Source organism: Nilaparvata lugens, chromosome 4 (genome assembly GCF_014356525.2).
Source record: "Nilaparvata lugens isolate BPH chromosome 4, ASM1435652v1, whole genome shotgun sequence".
Lineage (NCBI taxonomy): Eukaryota > Metazoa > Arthropoda > Insecta > Hemiptera > Delphacidae > Nilaparvata > Nilaparvata lugens.
Window position 1 is genome coordinate 67,915,911 of NC_052507.1, and position 22,331 is coordinate 67,938,241.

Genomic DNA, 22,331 nt, shown 5'->3' on the forward strand with positions numbered 1-22,331 from the left:
GTAATATATGGGCCGCGGAATCCAGCATGCCTTATCCAAGGCATACCGGCGTAAACAGTACATAAGCCTACTACTAAGTATCGCCAGAGACAAGTATAATCTACGTATTAAACGGTATCTTTACTCTATGATAAAGTGTAAACAATGTAAGTAAGGTTCAAATTTTCTTGGGTTGATTTAACTAAGTTTTAAAGTTGTTAAGTTAATTCAAGTCTATTAGACGGGTGTTTCAAAAAAGCCTAAGCTGCAGAATATTTTGTTTTGATACCTTTACTTAGGCTACTCACTAAGCAAAAATACTCTAGAAATTCATTGAAGTCTTGTTAATGAAATAAACTAATTTATAATAGACATGTTTTGACACTTTGACAAAGGTGAAGAAAATGAAAACTGTTTTCAAAGAATCAAGCTTAAGAATTGTCTAAAATAAGTTATTATTGAAAAATACTTACATCGGTCATTGGCATTTTGACACTCAACCAGCAGGATCATGCAGAAGGCTAGCAAAAAAGTAATAACCGACGACATTATGAATAGAACTTTGTTTTCAATGAACAAAAAGAAGCCAAACGTTGAGGTTAGAAAACTGTGCGTCGAATTTTTCAAGAAAGCTCACGACTGAAGTCAGCCTTTACACTCACTGGTATAGAAGGCGGACTCTGAACAATCTAGATTATAAAAGAGAACCAAATCGCTTTACAAAAGATAAAAATTAGCAGTGATCAATTACAACTTATACATGTCATAATATGATGTTGGATAGCTTCACCAAATCTTTTCCCTTGTTCATAAAAGCACGGTGTTCAAGAATGCTGGGTGGAGGGTTCTGAGCTTGCGCAGTGGGTCGAAAATTATCTCTACGACGCAAATAGGAGTTGTGCGCATGCGTCACTCCCCTATCTGTCAGTACGGAAAAGCATTCTGCGATCAGGCAGGCAGGTTAGTTCTGGACTTCAGCTGGCTTTCATTGTTCACCATTATTTGGTTAGACACAGTGTTTTCTACAACAAAAAGTTTTTAAGTTTAAAAATTGCAAATTAAATTGCAATCAAGTTGAAGTGTTTTCTAAGCTGTCATCATGCATGTAAGTCATAGTTACTAATTCACTGTAAAATGTTTCCTATCATCAAATTTAGTTTACTAGTTTGGAAGATTTCAACGCAATTGTTAATTTTTTTCAACATTGAAATTTCAAAATAATTAGGCTACTTTATAACTTATAATGACTCAGCTCTGTTATGTTTGGATTTTAGTTGTTTCATTTCAATTATGTACTTATTTTATTTATTTTCAATAAAGGTAGGCTACCGGTAAAGTAGGGCTACCATTAGCTAAAGTGGCATTCTTTGTAAGAAATAAAGATAAATTTTCTATAAAAATTAGGTAAAATGTTATTCACTTGTTTTCTTTTTTCCATGAAGTGTTCTTTTCCATAAACAAATTTCAAACTCCTTGCCAATCTTAATCATAATAGTTAATACTATAGGCTACTATAAGTTATTCAAGTTAAGCTACTGAAGTATGTTTCCATAACAGTAGATCACACGGTTGTATATTGTTGAGACTGGGTGTAAATTGAAAAATTATATAACATGAGTGGTAACACTTTTCAGACCTTTAAACCATTGTGAACAAGGGAGGGGAATATTTTTCTAAAATTAGAAGTTTTCAAACCAAACTTTCCGGCAGGAAAATCAGCCTTTTTCTTACAAGCAAAAGTTTTAAAGCATATATAAGTTAATTTAATAATAAATGTTATTTTTATTGCTGTAACATAAGTAACAAGTTTACATTAGTAATATTTAAAGCCTGACTACATAATTGTAGCAAAACTGTTTTTTTTCAATCTTACTTCTAATATTTCATATTTCTCAGAAATATTACCTATTAATCAATCCACAGATTGAAGCAGATATTATAGCTGACCCTGTCATTCGGTGAAATACTGATAAATATGTCACTTATCCCTTTTTCAAGAATTTTCAAATGTTGAAATGATATTAATTTGGTATAAATTATTCAATATAAATTGGTAATGATAATGTGATTTTTCCAGAAACTGATAGCGTGTGTGTTCTTGAGCTTGTTGGCTGTCGCAGCGTCGATTAAGCCTGACGCCGAGAAAGGAGCCTGCGTCAAGTCGGTTGCAAACTTCTGTCATGCAACGGAACAAAAAAGTAACTAAACCTTGTAGTTTATATCATCTTATAATCAAGTTGAACTTTGATAAAATGAAAATAAGAACCGTTAAAACTCTACATAAATTTAAGTGCTATCCAATTGAAGCTCGATAGGAGATTTAAAATCAATATTGTCCATAAAGTTCAGCCTACAACCATCAAACTTTAAATAATAATCAGTAGCACAGGTGTGGAGATTAGTAAGAACTTGAACATGTATATTTTCTTGATACAGAAGACCTGGAAAAGGTTCAAGAAGTTATCATTGAAAAAGCCTAAAGCTCTTCTATTCATATCTATCTAAATAAATGTTTTATAATATAAAGATCTATCAATACTTAGGGTTTCTCGTTGGAGTAAGTGATAACTTGCCGGTATAATAATCAAGAGAACCCGAGTTCGAATCTCGACCGGGGCAAACGTTTTTGACCACAGCGCACAATCACATAGATATGGCCACCCCGTCTTTTGGAGGTAAAAAGTAGTCATCTCTCATCATCATCATCATCCCTCTCACTCATTACCCACGCACAAGCCTATGAGCTTATATGGGCATCACCCTCAGTATTTTATTATAGCCTATTACATATTATTATAGCCTATTATTATTATTATCAAGTGACAATAGTCAAAAATCACTGATAAAAATTGTCTTATTTTCTATCAAGTGGTTATTTAATCAAATACTAAATCGACACTTGCTTTACTCAAGCAAAACCGTTAAAAATTCTCTATCATCCCAGAAATTCAAATGAATTTCTTGTTGCCCAATTTTTCTCAGTTCCAAAATTTCTTCGCAGTCATCTTCATCAATCGCATTAAACACGTCTATCAATTCCTGTCAATTCTATCAATAATGATTAACTATAACCTTAATAATTATTATCGTCTACAGAAGCATTAAAAACAAACGTCGAATAGTTATTTGTGCAACTAGTGCGCAAAGTAACAGTTTGCTGCACCGAAAGAAACGTTTACGCCCGAGCCGTAGGCGAGGGCGGAATGGTTTGTTGAGTGCAGCAGAGGAACTTTGCGCACGTATTTCACATTAAGTTTTTCCTACAGTTACCATTGAATATGAAAAGTGGGTAATTATGGGTAAAATTGCCTGAAATCCATCAAATGTTTTTCTGTGTAATTTTATTATTGATAAAAACCTTAATCCTAAAATCCTAAAGTCCACGTTGTCCTTGGTTATAATATATAATTAATAATTTGCTCGTTGTGCTTCGTTGCACCTCTGCTCACTATAGCAGCCCAGTCACTGTTACCAACTTCATTTTGATTTTGCTGCACTGTTGCTCCATATAACCTACTAAGTTTTTTGCGTTGTCATGTTGCAAATCTGGAGTGCAGAAAAATTTTTCCCGCACTAGAGCGGAAAAGTGATTCTTTGCGTTCTGTAATCAGTGCAGCAATGGCCACTTTTCAACGTAACTGTAGGAAAAAATTTTTCCCGCTCTAGAGCGGAAAAGTGATTCTTTGCGTTCTGTAATCAGTGCAGCAATGGCCACTTTTCAAGGTAACTGTAGGAAATAGTATATTTCGCACCTAGGGCCGAAAATGAGACTTTTCTGGCTCGAAATCGGTTTTCAAGTCCGAGGCCGTAGGCCGAGGACTAGAAAAGATTGAGAGCCGGAAAAACATTTTTGCCCATGGTGAGAACGTAATTTTTCGCCACACAGAAAAATAAACAATATATATATGAGAATAATAATTATTCTCATTGTCTATTATAAGCACTTCCGAAAGCAAAAGTGGAAGGTCATAGCTGTAGCAAATCTGAATATCAAGAAATTGTCCAAGTATTTTTATTTTTTATTCTGATTTGTCTAAATAACCTAAAAGATTATGTTCAATTATGTAAGAGATTGAGTTTATACTTTTTATTCTTCCAAATGACAATAAGATGATATTATTATAAATGTTTCAATTATTGAATATAAATTGATAATGATAATGTGATTTTTTCAGAAACTGATAGCCTGTGTGTTCTTGAGCTTGTTGGCTGTCGCAGCGTCGATTAAGCCTGACGCCGAGAAAGGAGCCTGCGTCAAGTCGGTTGCAAACTTCTGTCATGCAACGGAACAAAAAAGTAACTAAACCTTGTAGTTTATATCATCTTATAATCAAGTTGAACTTTGATAAGATAAAAAATAAGAACCGTTAAAACTCTACATAAATTTAAGTGTTATCCAATTGAAGCTTGATAGGAGATTTAAAATCAATATAGTCCATAAAGTTCAGCCTACAACCATCAAAATTTAAATAATAATCAGTAACACAGGTGTGGAGATAAGTAAGAACTTGAACATGTATATTTCCTTGATACAGAAGACCTGGAAAAGGTTCAAGAAGTTATCATTGAAAAAGCCTAAGCTCTTCTATCTATATCTATCTAAATAAATGTTTTATAATATTAAGATCTATAAATACTTAGGGTGGCTCGTTGGAGTAAGTGATAACTTGCCGGTCCAATAATCAAGAGAACCCGAGTTCGAATCTCGACCGGGGCAAACGTTTTTGACCACAGCGCACAATCACATAGATATGGCCACACCGTCTTTCGGAGGAGTAGATAGATAATTCGTCGGTCCCGACTACCTAAAAAGTAGTCATCTCTCATCATCATCCCTCTCACTCATTACCCACGCACAAGCCTATGAGCTTATGTGGGCATCACCCTCAGTATTTTATTTATTATTATAGCCTATTATTATTATCAAGTGATAATAGTTATTGGATCACTAGTACGGTAGAGTTTTTAATAATATTATTATTTATATTATATATTATATTATTTATATAATCGAAGATTTACTGCTTGGCAATATATGGAGATATTCAAAGTGTAAAGCTGGGTTTACACCAAAGTTATTAACAAAATGTTACTAACTTAATCATTATAGATTCTATTTGATTAAACGGAACTTGACAAACACATCTGTTCATCATGTGTATGATAAGTTATGTCCAATCTGATAGAATTTATCAGAATTAAGTTATTAACATTTTGTTAATAACTTTGGTGTGGACGCAGCTTAACACTTTAATAGTGTTAAGGCCTATTGACGGCTATAATATCAGGCCAGGCGCCGGACCCCCCCTCGCGAGGGACTCTACCAACAAAAAGTCATATGCATTTACTTTTTTATTGGCGACTATCCTCGGTCAAATTTGGTCAGAAACTAAGGTTCATTCTTTATAAGAGATTCAACTTGATACATACAATGTTCAAATAAACCAAATATTACTACTACTAAGTACTCTTTTTTATTTCATCTCAAAAATATTTGCATTCAATAAATAAATCGCACCACAAAAATGAAATATACTCCATAAAAAATATTAATAAAAATATTGTAGTACCCTTTATTTTTTAAAAACTTTAAAATAGTTCAACAACTAGTTTCGACCAATTGAAAATGACCTAAGCTAGGGTCGAAACTATAGTGAGGTCCACGTTATAATGACAGTATTTGATCAACTTTGGTTTCGCTATCCTTGTCTATCATTCGACAAAGCCGGTGGTTCTATCCTTTTCTAGGTCCACAACGATGCCAATCATGTTTTTGACAGTGTAGAAATATAATTAATTAATGAAGAGAATCGGCATCGCTATTCTTCTATCTTTATCCACTGTCATTATAACATGGACCTCACTATAGTTGTTGAACTATTTTAAAGTTTTTAAAAAATAGAGGGTACTACAAGATTTTTATATTGTTTTTATTAATTTGTTAAAAAGTAGCCCAAGGTAGCAAAGTTTCAACAGTCAGTCATCTCTACACATTTTCCACTTCTATTCTGCTGAATTCTAGAGCACTTGTGAAAATAGCAGTGCAATCAGTAATTTATCTACTTATGTTCCAGTTTCCGATTGTAATGCACAATACTCCGGATTCCATCATGTGCATAGCGATCTTCAGCAGTTTGTTGTCACTCAAATCGAGCAAAGTTTCCAGTTCTTGACCATGGTAAGTCTGAACAGAGACAAATAATCAAGGTATCTTGGTCAGTATCTTTACTCTATGGTCTGAAGCAGTCCATACAATAGAAGCAATCCCTTACAATATATCAATTATTCATAAAATAGAATTATAGTACCCTTTAAAATGGTAGAATGAGAATACAAATTGTAATTAGGCTACTAGTTTCGGTGATCACGAAATTTTAATTTGTATTCTATTATTTTAAAGGGTTCTGTAATTCTATTCTGTAAATACAGGAAAGTAGCCCTGAATTCATACATCAATTATTCAATATTATGTGTCTTATCATTGCATGGGGAAATTAAAATTATTGCATTCTTGTAACATTATTCTTCTCTATATAATTTATGAAAATCAATAATTTTTTATAAAATTTCTGTGTCTCTATCACTTTAGTAGGTTTACTCAAATGTAGTCTGCTTCCATTCATGTCGAGTGAATAATATTGATACATTTGAGACAGTCAAGTTTTGTATAATAATATAGAAAAATATTATAATATATTTTCTGTAGTAAGTACAGTTTATCTTCTAGAAATTTTGATTTTGCTTCCAATTTTATGGAATATCAATTTCCTTAAGATTCATGTAATGCATCCATTTGAATTGCTCTAACAATAATTTCAACATGTACATGTATTTTCCAACTGATTCAAGTTTTATTTACATTGTGAACATCAACTACTGAGTAAAAATATCGGTCACTGCAATGAATGTGGCTATTAGGAAATCAGTATATGTGATTATAAAATGATTCAGTCCTAATAACTGTATTTATAGTGAGGTCCACGTTATAAAGACAGTATTTGATCAACTTTGGTTTTGCTATCCTTGTCTATCATTCGACATTTGTACTATCCTTTTCTAGGTCAACAACGATGCCAATTATGTTTTTGACAGTTTAGAAATATAAATAATTAGTACAGAGAATCGGCATCGCTATTCTTCTATCTTAATCTACTGCCATTATAACGTGGACCTCACTATAGTATATTGTTATCACTTATAATAAAACCTAAGCATGATTAATTCAAGCCCTCTCCATACCAATCATCAAATCAATTTGGTTTTCTCAGCCTAATCTAATCTTTATGATTCATTCCTTGTATAGAAACGTGACTAATCAAGAGAAATTACATTAATGAATCATTGACAAACTCTCAACCTCTAAACTTCACTTTAAATCTAAGGCTAGGCGCACACCAGTTAGTCAAGACAAGACATGATCAGACACGTTCAGTCACAATACTTCATATAGTTGCTCATGAAGACATGCCTAATTGCAATGACTAATCAGTGTGAGTTGCGTCATAAGCAACAATGTGAAGTATTGTGACTAAACGTGTCTGATCATGTCTTGTCTTGACTAACTGGTGTGCGCCTTACAATATATTTGTGTTTGGGTTCTAGACTGGACTATGATTTAAAGAAAATAGATTTTTAATAATCGTCTCATGAACAAACGTAATAAAATATTAATTTGAGAACTATTCAGCGATATGTAGTGGAGAAGTATTGTGACTAAACGGGTCTGATCATGTCTTGCCTTGACTAAATGGTGTACGCCTAGCCTAAAGCTAATTTCCAAGTGCTAAGTGTCCAACAATAAAGTTTTGATGAACTTTAAAATAATCCTATCAGATCTTTTCATTCAGATTTTGAATACAGATTATATGCTGATAATACTGTCATTTTTCAACTGTTTTAGTAATTTTCTCAATTTGTTTCTCTAGCAATAAATGCTTGCTGTTGCTTCAGATCTTATCAAATTCAAATTTATTTGTTCCTTATACAATTGATACATACAGTCACATAATATACACTATAATAAATTTATCAATAGTAAAAAAGAACTTGAAGCATAAGTTTATCAAGTTCAACAAATCTCAATTTTTGTTCTTCTTATCAGGCTACTAAGTTCGGAAACTACAAGAGCAATCGTCCAGGGTTCGAAAAACTGTACAGGGGTCTGGCTGACAAATCCTGGGAAGAAAGCATTGAACTGATGAAGTACATCACCAGCCGTGGTTATGATGTCAATTTGAAGATCACTCCTTACCAGTACAGCAACAACGTGAGTATAGTTGTATTTTCAATTGGAAAGTAATTATTATCTTATAAATAGAAATACAAATCTCAGTACCCTTTTTGAATTATTTATATTACAAGTAACCCTAAACAGAAAAGAGATAATTATTATCTTGTATTATAGATTAGTATGTCACCCGTGCTTGCACTGAGGACAATTTGGTGTTGGAAAATGCAATCTCCTAATGTCCAGGAAACATAAAAATAGGATAATTATTTATTATTGTGTTCAAAATTACTTGGAAAATCTATAAGAGTTGAAAAACCAGCAAAAGAGTGGGTTTAAGGCTGTGCAAAGGCTAAAAATAAACTTTCTACTCGTGATATTTTTCTAAGTTTTTCGATTTGTATAATTATCATCAAGCTATCAAAATGAGAAATTTTTCTCAGGAAAACATTTTTTCCGATCATTACTTTTTGAGATATGAGAGCCTGAAGTTTGAATTTTTGGGACAGAATATTTCAAATTCGGTAAAATATAAATCCATGAGATTTAGAGGATGGATTGTTGATCTAGTAAAACAAAAATTTTCTGAAAATATCATTTTTAGAAAAAGTTATTCAATTTACCCAAAATAACTCAACTAAAAGTTATTTTTGGTCATTTTTAGTAAACTATCTTACTATCTTTAATAACTATCTTGAAAATTGATATTTTCAGAAAATTTTTGTTCTACTAGATCAACAATACCATAAAGAATCTATTCTCTTAATCTCATGGATTCATCTCTTACCGAATTTGAAATGTTCTGTCCCAAAAATTTAATTTTTAGGAGCTCATATCTCAAAAAGTAATGATCAGAAAAAGAAATTTTTCCTGAAAAAACTTTTTCATTATGATAGCTTGATGATACACAAATCGAAAAACTTTGAAAAATATCACGAGTAGAAAGTTTATTTTTAGCCTTTGCACAGCCTTAATATGTCTCGAACCCGCAACCTTTGATTCATCAACCGCGCTCGCTACCAACTAAGCTACGGAGTCACTTGGAGAAAGCCCTGTTTTGGGGCTTTTCTAGTAACTTAAACTATGAAGAAATTTGTTCAAATTATTGAATTAGAATGAATTTATCAATATCGATAGAAATAAACCTGTCCATTCTTGGTAAATTAAGAATCTTCAAAATTTCAAGTTAATCAGTTCAGTATCAGTAGTTGATAATGCGTCATTCGTATATTTCCTATCCCGTACATGTTTCCCTTTATTATATTAATAGATATAGATGACCTCATGTTAGCGAATGACAAAGCAGTTTCTGCGGCAACATTTTGAAGAATGTTTAATGGTGGCTCCAGACACGAAATTCGAAGAAGACTCGTTAATCATCTCTTTCCATTGCTGATAAATTATGGTTTCAAAGTAAATGTTTAAATGAATTTTTGTTGAAAGTTTTAATCAGTCATCACATGATGCAAAACTTTACTTGAGATTTCTAAACTGAACTTGAGGCCAATTATGTAGAATTTTCAAGTGGCATAATCTTCATAAACTTGTGGCTGTGCAACACTCAAACTTATCAATTTCATCTGTCAGGACGGATTTTCAGTCTTGAGATTTATCAATCTAGATTTGAGAATTTCATGAATGAAACAAGCATACAAATACACGTGTTTGATTACCCACTTGACGTTTCAAATACCAATTTTTTTTTTTCTATGGAAAGTTTGATATTTCTGCTATAAAGAAAAAATGTTGATACCAAGAATTTTAAATCATATCCATTATTTTATCTTCACTCTCAAGTTTATGCCAGTTTTAATCAATTTATTACTTGGAAGTATATATAAATTCCTTTCAATATTTTATACCTAATATTGAAATAATTTATGTAAGCTCTTTATTGCTCAATCTTACAATCAATGCTTCCCTTGGATGAGAGTATATTTATTGTCAACTAGACTCTAATGAGTCTAGAAATTAAGAGTCTCTAGACTCTTAATAATTTAGACTCTAAATGATTGAGTATTATTTTGTATACATTGTTTTTTGACAATAAAGTTTATTATTATTATTTATTCAATCATTCAAAATTACACAACGTGATATAAAATGTTGAAGCTTATAAAAATGTTCTGATCCATTGTAGTGTACAATTATCTATTGAATCATTCAGATTTACACAACTTGATAAAATCCGTTAAAGCTTATAAAAAAGTTCTGATCCATTGTAGTGTTCTATTGAGTTATCTGAGAAAAACGGTTGAGAATGGTAACTTGAACAGTAAAATTTACTGTAATTAAAATCCAAAGTAATATACCTTTCTATTTGTTCATTATCATTAAGATAAGTATGATAATAACAGTAGTTGTCGCTAGCAAATTGTTTCTAATCAGCTTATTTTACATGTTTTTGCAGACCAAGAGCTTGACAGAAATCTCAACTTACCCTGAAATCAGTGAATTGAAAAGTTTGTCCATGGCACTGGAAATGAACAAATTCCTCGCTGAAAAGGCTCACGACATTCATCACAATGCTGCCAGCCATTCCAAGGATAAACCCCATGATGCTGAGGTAATTATTTAAAATGATTTTCTTCTGCCAGTAGAAATTTACTTGAATTCAAGTTTTTTAACGTTTGAGTTGAATGGGCGGTTTTGAAAACTTGAAGTCAAGTTTTCATAACCTCAATATAATATAATTATAAATTGAAAAATCGTATTAATCTCGAAGTTTTTTCTTACTTTTCAGACTTTTCTTGCATTATAATTTTCTATTTAGTTGTTTTTATACATTCTACATTGACTGACAACTGGTTTCATCTCATTTTTCTATTTGTAGTATGGATTGTACCTTCATGATTCAAGTTCAATCCAGATGTCAAACATGTTCAACATCTACAAAACTTTAAGACGGGTCTACATTGGTATAGTGGATTCAAGTTTTTGTTATTGTAAATTTGACTTGCATAAAACATTCATTTTATACAAAACTTGAATTCAAGTAAACTTGACTAATGTAATCGCCCCTTTAGGAATTCCTTATACACATTACACACATTATTGTAGTTAATAATTCTGTGATGTCTAGAAAAGTAAGCCACCACAAATCGTGACGAATCCTTATTCAATTTCTACTTTCAAATTATGTATAATTTTGATTGCCCAGTGGACCGTCATAACTCATGGTTTATAACACTTCTAATCCATCCACAACACTTCTAATCCATCCAAAACACTTCTAATCCATCCAAAACACTTCTAATACATCCACAACACTTTTAATCCATCCACAACACTTCTAATCCATCCACAACACTTCTAATCCATACACAACACTTCTAATCCATCCACAACACTTCTAATCCATCCACAACACTTCTAATCCATCCACAACACTTCTAATCCATCCACAACACTTCTAATCCATCCACAACACTTCTAATCCATCCACAACACTTCTAATCCATCCACAACACTTCTAATCCATCCACAACACTTCTAATCCATCCACAACACTTCTAATCCATCCACAACACTTCTAATCCATCCACAACACTTCTAATCCATCCACAACACTTCTAATCCAGCCACAACACTTCTAATCCATCCACAACACTTCTAATCCATCCACAACACTTCTAATCCATCCACAACACTTCTAATCCATCCACAACACTTCTAATCCATCCACAACACTTCTAATCCATCCACAACACTTCTAATCCATCCACAACACTTCTAATCCATCCACAACACTTCTAATCCAGCCACAACACTTCTAATCCGGGATGTAGTCAGAAATATCACTAATTTATTGTAAAATCACATACATGTTTCAACACCAATTTATTACTGACAACATCCCAGTGTTTTCATTATGGATAGAGATATCACAACATCTCAACAACAACAGTTTCTGAAATAAATAATTAACAATTGATATTGGTCAAATGTTAGTCTTCTTTTAGAAAGCTGAGATGGTCTGTTTGATTTTCGCACTCAATGAGAACTCGCAGTGTTACATCATTAGAAACTTCCTATTGACATATCATTGACCATACTACAAATGATATCACCAAATACTGTTATAATAGGATTCGATTGTATCAGTTATTGTGTTTGACATTCAAGCGTTGGAATTTAAATTGAAGATTTTTTATATTTTATTAATGTGAAACCAAAGTTCACGTTTGAAAATGTATATGATTATTTGAGATCTTCAGACATAATTGTCCATAATATTGACAATATTAAGACTGAAGATCTCAAATAATCATTTTCATTTTCAAGCGTGAACTTCAGTATTTTCGGCTTTTTTTAATGGGTTTTAATAAACTGATGAAAAAAAAAAACATATGTTGTCAATGACTATTCAGTTTATTGGTCTTACTTAATTTTATTTTAGTTTTAAAATTTGGTAATTTTTCTAATTTTTACAAAATGGAGTCTCTGTTTCCATGGCTTAACGAATCACATTTTCAGCTATGATGTTTACTACAGTTTCTATATTACCCATAGTATGGCCATTGACTGTCAAGCTTCTGATTGGTTAGCTCGGTCACATGGTACAAATCCGCCATTAAGATTCCAAACAAACTTTCAAGTCCTATCTTATAGCATTAGAAATTTGGAACTTATCACTTCTTTTACCGATTGTAAACATATTTTGAACCCACGATGAGTTTGATATATCATTTTCGAAGGGAAATTGATTATACTTTAATATAGGCAATGAAGAAAATTTTAAAAACACTAATAAAGCTTGAAACATTAATTTTCCTGCCTTCGGTCTCATCGCAGACCACTTATTGGGAACCAGTAATCTAGATAAATATGCAGAAAGATAAATTTCAATTTTATTGTATTACCTCATCCAATTTATTGGATCGAACTTTAAATAATCCAATTTCAAAATACTTTTTGCGGCTCAATTAAATATAACATTTTATGAAATTTTTAACCGTGATTAAGTGTTGATTAATTAGTACGTCTTCATTATTGATTCTCTTCATTACTGAGTACCCTATCCATAACATGTTCAATAATTATTGGTCAATAGTTACTGATATAATATGGATTTAAATTTGCATTACCACGAGCTTAAGATTTGAAATATCACTAAATATGAATAAAAATGGTTATGGGTTATGTGTTTTCTTTTTCAATTGCTTACATGTTTATTAAAATCATTAAGTAGAACTATGGCTAGAACAATAGGCTTTTCCACAGTTTGTATCCAATATTGTGTTTAAAATATTTTCGTCAGGCTTATTGGCTGTTAACTAATAGAAAAAATATTTGAATGTTATGGAATCTATTGTGATTCGAATTTCATCATATTTCTACAAATAGATATGAGAACTTCATTATTCTTTGTCAATGGAACGAAATTTATTATAATATCATGACATATTTCAAAAGCTTTTTGGAGATTCAGCTTTCAGGTTACGTTACCTACCTTTCATTTTTACTCGCTATTATCTACGTATTACTATTCCAAGTTGGTAATATAGAGAAAACATTAAAGAAATTATATCGAAGTTAATAATCACAAAAATATGCTTTAAGGCTGAGCAAAGGCTAAAAATAAACTTTTTACTCGAGATATTTCTCAAAGTTTTTTTATTTGTTTATCATTAAGCTATCAAAAAGAAAAAGTTTTCTCAGGAAAACATTTTTTCTGATCATTAGTTTTTGAGATATGAGCGCCTAAAGTTTAAATTTTTGGGACAGAACATTTCAAATTCGGTAAGAGATAAATCCATGAGATTTAGAGGATAGATTCTTCATGGTATTATTGATCTAGTAAAACAATTTTTTTTTTCTGAAAATATCAATTTTTAAGATAGTTATTCAATTTACTAAAAATAACCAAAAATAACTTTTAGTTGAGTTTTTTTTTTTTTTGGTAAATTGAATAACTTTCCAAAAATTTATATTTTCAGAAAAATTTTGTTTTACTAGATCAACAATAGGCCTACCATGAAGAATCTGAATCTCATATCATATCGATTTTGAAATGTTCTGTCCCAAAAATTCAAACTTCAGTCGCTCATATCTCAAAAAGTAATGATCAGAAAGAAAATTGTTTTCCTGAGAGAACTTTTTCATTTTGATAGCTTGATGATATACAAATCGAAAAACTTGGAATAATATCACGAGTAGAAAGTTTATTTTTAGCCTTTACACGGCCTTAATAAGTAAAGGCAAGCGATCTTACTTATCGCCTATAAGCTCCATTGTAAAATTCAAATATTTAGAATCTTCATGGCGGCGGCGGGGAAAAAATCCAATGGCCATACTGTGGGTAATATAGTTACTGTAATGTTTACTACTCTATGAAGCCATGATATCGTGTTCTTCTTTGCGAAAATTGGAAAAAAATTAAATAGTGCTAACAACATGGACTATACAGTACAACATACTACTTTGTTTTCATTCATTATGGAGAAATACCAAAACTTCAGTCACTATACAACTTTCATTCTTCATAATGTTCTTTTCTTCTATCAATTCAAGTTAGAATATTGTAGTTTGCATTAGCCAAAGTAGAAGAAGTAAAATTAATTGATATAAATTGAAATAATTTCACAGTACCCTTTGTTTTCTTCAAAACTTTTTTATATAAAATACAACAACCAACTAGTTTTAGAAAAGTTTTGAAGAAACCAAAGTGTACTATGAAATTAATTCTTCATTTATTAACAATTCAAGTAGCCCTAATGAAATACTCTATAAGAGAAGTCAAACTACTTGTTTTATCGATTTAATAAGAATATAATAAAAGGAAGAATTGGCTTATACACGTAAGGGATAGGACATTCACAAAAGACGCATCATCACGTCTGAACAAATCAACTGATTTACTTGTAATTTCGCATATAGATTCTTAATTTACCGAGGATGGTGATAGGTCTATATTAAATTTTTCAAGATTTCAGTAGGTCAAAAATTTAATTAGACCCTTGCGGAGCACGGGTTACCTGCTAGTCATTTATAAAAAAGACACTGATCGGGAGAGAATAACTAAGGATACATTGTAGGTATTGTACTATAGTCTGTCCAAACTGCCATGAGCCCTGAAAGAGTAAGCCGACCCTCGCTCCCCCACGCGCAGGCACACATGCCCGGCCTACCTGTGCCATTGATAAACTATGTATACTACGTAGTATATTACATATGTTCTATATATCGATGACCTTCACTAATGGATCTTCTATGAATGAATATGTATATGTCTGATCTATCACTCAGCTATTTATAATTTTGCTGTATTGTAAGCTATTGTATATAAGTGTATAAGCCAGTATATATTGTAATCTACATAAATAAAGTACTCAATCAATTTACTCACACAAAAGGAGACTGCGCTTGTGTGTGTGAGTAGTAGGAAGGTCGGCCTAATCCTTCAGAGCTCATGCCTGTTTGGAGAGAGTATAATTGCATTGAAAAATATATTATTTTCTTTCGAAATTTACTCAATTTTTGGTACTTTTCCAGGTGATGTCATTCCTGGAGAACACGTACGTGCACAAGCATGCCGACACTATCCGCACCCTGACCGGTCACGTGAATGACCTTCACAAGATCACTCAGACCAGAGGAGTGGACGCCAATCTTGCAACTTTCATGTTCGATGAGTTCCTTCTCAAGGCCTAGATGCTCTCCATTGCGGCTCTGTTCACTCTGTATATACTGTTATGAATGTTATTTTCCAATCGCGTACAAATATCCTCTTGAGCCTCTGTATCGAACGTTGTAATATTTCTATCATAAAATATCAATATATGTTAATGCAAATTGAACGTACAAATATCTTTGAGCCTCTGTATCGAACTTATTGTAATATTGGAACAATCGTAAAATATTAATGCATGTTAATGTCGTAAAATATCTTGTAGAGGCTCACTATTATACCAAACGAACAAAGTGCTAAGAAAGTTTACAAAGTGTGTTTTGTGTAATATGATCCTAACTTTGTTTATAGTCTTATGAATAAAATATTTTAGGTATTATGTTTGATGTCTTATTGGGAGATCCTAAGATTGATTAGTCATCGATTTTGGATAGGTTGGGTTAGATGTAGTTGCAAAGATATTAATATAAGTAGGTATAAATGTAGACTATGAAATATGGCTATGGCTAGTAACTATGCATGTAGATATGAGTTGAAGACCTGAAATTCTAGTATTACTCTCCATGAATGCTGCTTTATAGTAATACTTTATACTTCTTTTGAATGTGCTAATAAACTTTGAACTCTTATTCATGACTGTCTGAGGTCCTTGCAATTATTTTATTAACATAGAATAGGATTTATTGAATCACAAAGCACTACATTATCAAGCGTAGTATTGATGTGACATGTCATAATTACTGAGCATATTTCATCAAGGAAATGGTTACTACTAATTGATCGTGAGGAGATTTTTTGGTGTTCCTCCTTAATAAAAAGAAAAATTCATTGATATTCTTAATAAGTCACCACTAACACACTATATGTTTAGTGCCTAGGTGCCGTACCAAAACCTGCCACATCTTCAGCCGTGATCATATACATGTAGTATTTCAAATTAATATAGTGGTATTAACAACATCAATGTCTTCTATTTCAAATAGTGTCAACATCGTGTCTTTTATTTTTGAAATTGGCTCTAATCTATCATGAATAAGGCAAAAACAGATGCAGAGAAATGACTGACTATGGCCCAGTTGCACAAAAGGCTGTTGAATTTTTAAAATGAAAAATTTTATGAGAACCAATCAGAGATGGCTCTTCTGCAAAGAAGGCTTCTGATTGGTTCTCGTGGTATTAAATCATGATTAAAATTCAACATGCTCTTGTGCAACCTGGCCCATAACTTGAGAACTTTTCTGGTCTAAAACTGGAAAATTGTATCACTCAAAGTGTCTCATCGATTATAAGAAACATGATGTGAATCTGATTATTATTATTTTGGTATTTGGAACATCTAAATTTAAAAAAATGGTTTGTATAAAAATTTTTGACAGAACATTTTGTGGAAATCTAGAAGACATAACCTCATTTGGACTTATAATGTTACCTAAATTTGGGAGAGAAATAGTACAAGGTATTCTTAGTTTTTCTCTCCCAATCTGTGCTTCATTGTGAAAAAAGAATAATTTGATCAGATTTATGTGATCTGGCCATTTGCGTTCAAGGGTTTTCAAGTTGATACAAGTAAGGATAAATCTAGATATAAAGAAAATGAAAATCTCAGTACCCTTTTTTGAAAATTAATTTTTCAAAAAAAGGGTACTGAGATTTTCATTTTCTTTAAATATTTTCATTTTCTTTAAATTAATATTTTCATTTTCTTTATATCTATATTACAATTACCCTATACAGAAAAGAGATAAATAAAAAGGATAAATCCGTATTTTCAATCTAGAAATAATATACCTAATTCTGAAAAAGATACGTTCAGTGACTGAATAGTCTAAAATGGATCCAAACTTATTTTATCTGTACTAGGTAGGTAGGGCAAGGAATTGAAAAAAGTTCAATATGGCCTGGAACTTAGTCCAACATCCCCACGTCACCCCACTCACGTTCCAACTCGACTCTGACTGCGCGGCTAACCTTGGGATGTCGGATGTGTTGGAACTCCAGTTGATCCAACTCGCCCGGAGACAGAATGACGGCTGAGACACACGAGGTGTTTTACAGATGAGTCTGCACGGCACGACAGGAAGCTCGTCTGAAAAACGCCTCGTGAGTCTCGGCCCTCACAAACACGGTCCTTTGAGGATTATTCTTGCCTGGCGTGGCCCCGCAGATTGTCAAGTCATCAAAGTAGACAAATCCCCTATGTTTCAAAAATAGTTTAAACTTGAATAATTCAAACCTTTTGTTATATTCAAAAATAAAATTGTGATTCAAATTTACATTTTCATTACATAAGATGCAGTTGCCCATTTCAATAACTCGAAATATGTCTTTTAGGGCCGTTTGCACAGTGACAGTTTAAACTAAATTTCATTTTAAACTGGATTAAATCCGTATCAAGTCTCGTTTGTTATAATGTGTTTCATTTTGAGTTTAAGCCACCAGTTGGTTAAATTCAATTTAAGCTTTGACTGTGCAAACGGCCCTAAATGTGTTTAGCGTCGCTCATATTTGAAGCTTTTTTCGGTGAAAAACTGACAGCAAGTCTTGCATTGAAAGTAAATGAATAATGTTTCAAACAACGGTTCCCAATTGGTAGATCGTCAATAGATTTTTGGTGGGTGACCAAGTGGCACTTGAAAACATTAATAATTAAAATTGATAGGCTTACCTTACTATGAATTGGTCTCAGCTTCGATTTTATTTTATGTTTCAACATAGGAACATAGCAATATGTTTCATGATTCAATGGTCGGGAAAGGGCTGAGAAATGGAACAAGCACTACCCGGTACTTAGAATTTGAATTTGTTGTAGTTTATCACAGATTATCACTCGATCGGTATTTTTTCTATTTCTTATATTTCTGATCAATTTTTTCAGTTTCCAAATCATTGATTGTATTGCGGATACGGTAGGTCTAGTTTTGAATGTAATAAAAAATAAGGTGGAATGAAAGAGATGTTGTCAGTTCCACATAATTCATCTTCCAAATCATGATGACAACATCTCTTTCATTTCACCTCAGTATGGAGAAATTCGACAACATCCCGGTTTCCTGGTTAAGTAGTAGAGCAGACATTACTGTCCAAACTTCGCCACGCCATAAAATAAATAAAAAAGTCATTCTATTTCTAGAGTAAATTTTGTAATAAAACTCCATAAATAAGGCAAATTAATAAAAAGTGATTCAACACCAAACCGAACATAATTTAACCCTTTGCGCTCTTGGGGAACTTGTATGACTGTCCTTCCACTCTTGTATCCAGCGTTACTGGCTACTACAAATTTCCTCTACAACTCTGGTTGACAAAATGGGAATCGTTTGCTACAGCTCTCATATCCAGCATTACTGGCTCGTCACGCCAAAAAGCTCGAACGCTCTTGTATACAGCATGGCTGGATATTGCTGCTCAGCTGCTTATTTATTTTTAATAAACTCAGGATCTGATTGGTGGATGACTTTAGCTGTGATTTTTGTTCAGAACAACTACATGAATCAAAACAATCACTTCTTTCATTGCAATATGTTGTTAATGTGTTTGAAAAAAACTTTTTTCCAGCTCTTGATTGACATTGATGCAAATTAATGTAATTTTTTAATATTTATTTTATTAATTTAGCGATTAAAAATAAAAGCTGAAATATGTTCGTTGAGCAAACATAGCAGCTGGTTTGAGTTGCATAGTAGCACAGACTACTGCATTGCCTACTTTGGTTCAAACATACACACAGGTTCTCCCTACATAAAGTAGGTAGTGAATTATTCTTCTATGTAGCAGAGTTTGATTAATTTAGTCAATCACTAGTCACTAGAAAATATATTATTCTCCTATGTTTCATTGAGACGTATTGTAGAGTGCTAATATCTACCAAATATGAGTGATGAACTTGAGGAAGAACTATGAGGTGTTTTTTAATGTATATCAACCTCTATTATTGATGACTTTCATAAAATATGCGCGATTTGAATAAATAATGATTCATCAATCTAAAAAATTCATTTATAAAACTATAAACACCTTTTAAATCCAGAAAATAAAATTGTGATTCAAATTTACATTTTCATTACATAAGATGCAGTTGCCCATTTCAATAACTCGAAATATGTCTTTTAGGGCCGTTTGCACAGTGACAGTTTAAACTAAATTTCATTTTAAACTGGATTAAATCCGTATCAAGTCTCGTTTGTTATAATGTGTTTCATTTTGAGTTTAAGCCACCAGTTGGTTAAATTCAATTTAAGCTTTGACTGTGCAAACGGCCCTAAATGTGTCCAGCGTCGCTCATATTTGAAGCTTTTTTCGGTGAAAAACTGACAGCAAGTCTTGCATTGAAAGTAAATGAATAATGTTTTAAACAACGGTTCCCAATTGGTAGATCGTCAATAGATTTTTGGTGGGTGACCAAGTGGCACTTGAAAACATTAATAATTAAAATTGATAGGCTTACCGTACTATGAATTGGTCTCAGCTTCGATTTTATTTTATGTTTCAACATAGGAACATAGCAATATGTTTCATGATTCAATGGTCGGGAAAGGGCTGAGAAATGGAACAAGCACTACCGGTACCGCTACTTAGAATTTGAATTTGTTGTAGTTTATCACAGATTATCACTCGATCGGTATTTTTTCTATTTCTTATATTTCTGATCAATTTTTTCAGTTTCCAAATCATTGATTGTATTGCGGATACGGTAGGTCTAGTTTTGAATGTAATAAAAAATAAGGTGGAATGAAAGAGATGTTGTCAGTTCCACATAATTCATCTTCCAAATCATGATGACAACATCTCTTTCATTTCACCTCAGTATGGAGAAATTCGACAACATCTCGGTTTCCTGGTTAAGTAGTAGAGGAGACATTACTGTCCAAACTTCGCCACGCCATAAAATAAATAAAAAAGTCATTCTATTTCTAGAGTAAATTTTGTAATAAAACTCCATGAAAAAGGAAAATCAAAAAAGTGATAATTTCAACACCAGATCGTATAATCTGCCAAACCGAACATAATTTAAGAAATAAATTGAAAATCTATGAAAAAATCGGGCTTCTTGAATTGTTATAACCTCCCAAACTATACACCTAAACGTACGATTTTTTATGATTTTCAATGCATTCTCTACGACCCCGCTACTAAATGCATTTGATTACTAGTGGCTCAAAAATAAAAGAGGTCGAAAAAATTAATAGCCATCCTAAAAGGTGGTCCCCAAACCTGAAAGTTTGGGAACCACTAGAATGAAATCTACAACAGCCCGCGACTAGCAATACCACACACCGCCTGACCTCTCACTTACTTTTACTTCTCATTCGTTAACCGTTTTAGTTCAAGTATAATGATGAAGAATTTTTAATATTATATGTGGATTACATTTGTATTGCTCAGGGGCTTCTCCTACCATCTGCCTTGTGCTAATAAAAATTGAAATATTGATATTCACTCTTCTTTCGGGGGCTACTAATTTTCAAAAAACAATAAAAAATATCCAAAGTACCATTTATTTTATTGCAATACTGTACTACTTATACTACTAAAGACCATATCCAATATCTCTGAATATTGAAATTCCCCAAAATATTTGAGACCATTTATATATTAATAGTTGAAACGCAATAAAAACTATCAAAAGTAGGCTACCCATCATTTCATTGCAATTTCTAGTTTAAACTCTTCAAGAGCCATTTTAAAATGTCTTGAAAGACACTCCACACTGACCACATGCTTTAAAAATGTCTCTTGAAGAGTTTAAACTAGTAATATTGCAATTAAATGATGAGTAGCCTACTTTTGATAGTTTTTTATTTCGTTTCAAATATTAAAATATAAATGGTCTCAAATATTTTGGAAAATTTCAATATTCAGAGATATTGGATATGGTCTTTACCTCACTTAACCCTATTCAGCCTACCTCCACAATAGTTGGGGGAAATCTCTCATTGATAATGCCAGTAGAAAGGTAATTATAATAATTGAATAAAAATATTTAGTTCAGTTTAAAATACTCCGCTTATTCAGTTTAGTTTATACTCCTCGTAGTTCAGTAGAGAGAATTTGATGTTGGAATGTTGAAAGAAAAGCTGGTATCTCCTCGCACAGACATTGAATTTAATTAAATGTTAGTACGGTACTCAACTCTCATAACATGTTAAGCATTCAGAAGATATAATTTCTTTTTACGACATAGTACTGTCTCGTTGTATCTGATACTGTATTTGGGACTTCTCATATACAGGAGAGCAATTATTTCCAACTTGTAACTTCTTTCACTCTGCTTGCAGCTTTGATAAATGTTTAGAATAACAGCTTGGCCTCTGTAGAGAGCATGGAGCAGAGGGAGCAGGAAAGGATTCGTAGTCGTAGAACTTTGCGTATTCTTGGGGAAGAGTTTGAAATTCGCTGTTGTCATTGTCAACGAGCATGCATTGTAAGGCAACCGATGCTACGTACAGAACATAATTCAAAGATAACAACAGCAAATGACGCAGAAATTCCCGGTGC

The 22,331-nt window shown here is 32.3% G+C and overlaps 2 protein-coding genes across 3 annotated transcripts in view; one reads left to right on the top strand and one right to left on the bottom strand.

The window, feature by feature from the left end:
- The window catches only part of LOC111054378 (ferritin subunit), a 28,477-nt gene extending 27,616 nt beyond the window's left edge, over window positions 1-861 (bottom strand). Inside the window, exon 1 of the mRNA XM_039426293.1 lies at window positions 453-861. Within this exon, the coding sequence (XP_039282227.1) occupies window positions 453-528 (76 nt within the window). The 5' untranslated portion in view covers window positions 529-861. The remainder of the gene's footprint in view (window positions 1-452) is intronic.
- On the top strand, window positions 811-16,215 carry LOC111054377 (ferritin heavy chain). 2 transcript variants are annotated; one of them, XM_022341398.2, is made up of 6 exons: window positions 811-1,084; window positions 4,155-4,275; window positions 6,054-6,157; window positions 8,081-8,245; window positions 10,617-10,772; window positions 15,701-16,215. In XM_022341398.2, the coding sequence occupies exons 1-6, from the start codon at window positions 1,079-1,081 to the stop codon at window positions 15,857-15,859; spliced, it is 711 nt and encodes a 236-aa protein (XP_022197090.1). In that variant the 5' UTR covers window positions 811-1,078; the 3' UTR covers window positions 15,860-16,215. The 2 variants fall into 2 exon arrangements, with proteins under 2 accessions (XP_022197090.1, XP_039282226.1); XM_039426292.1 differs by lacking the exon at window positions 4,155-4,275 and adding an exon at window positions 2,057-2,177 and having other exon boundaries at window positions 853-1,084.
- The last annotated feature ends 6,116 nt before the right edge of the window (window positions 16,216-22,331 follow it).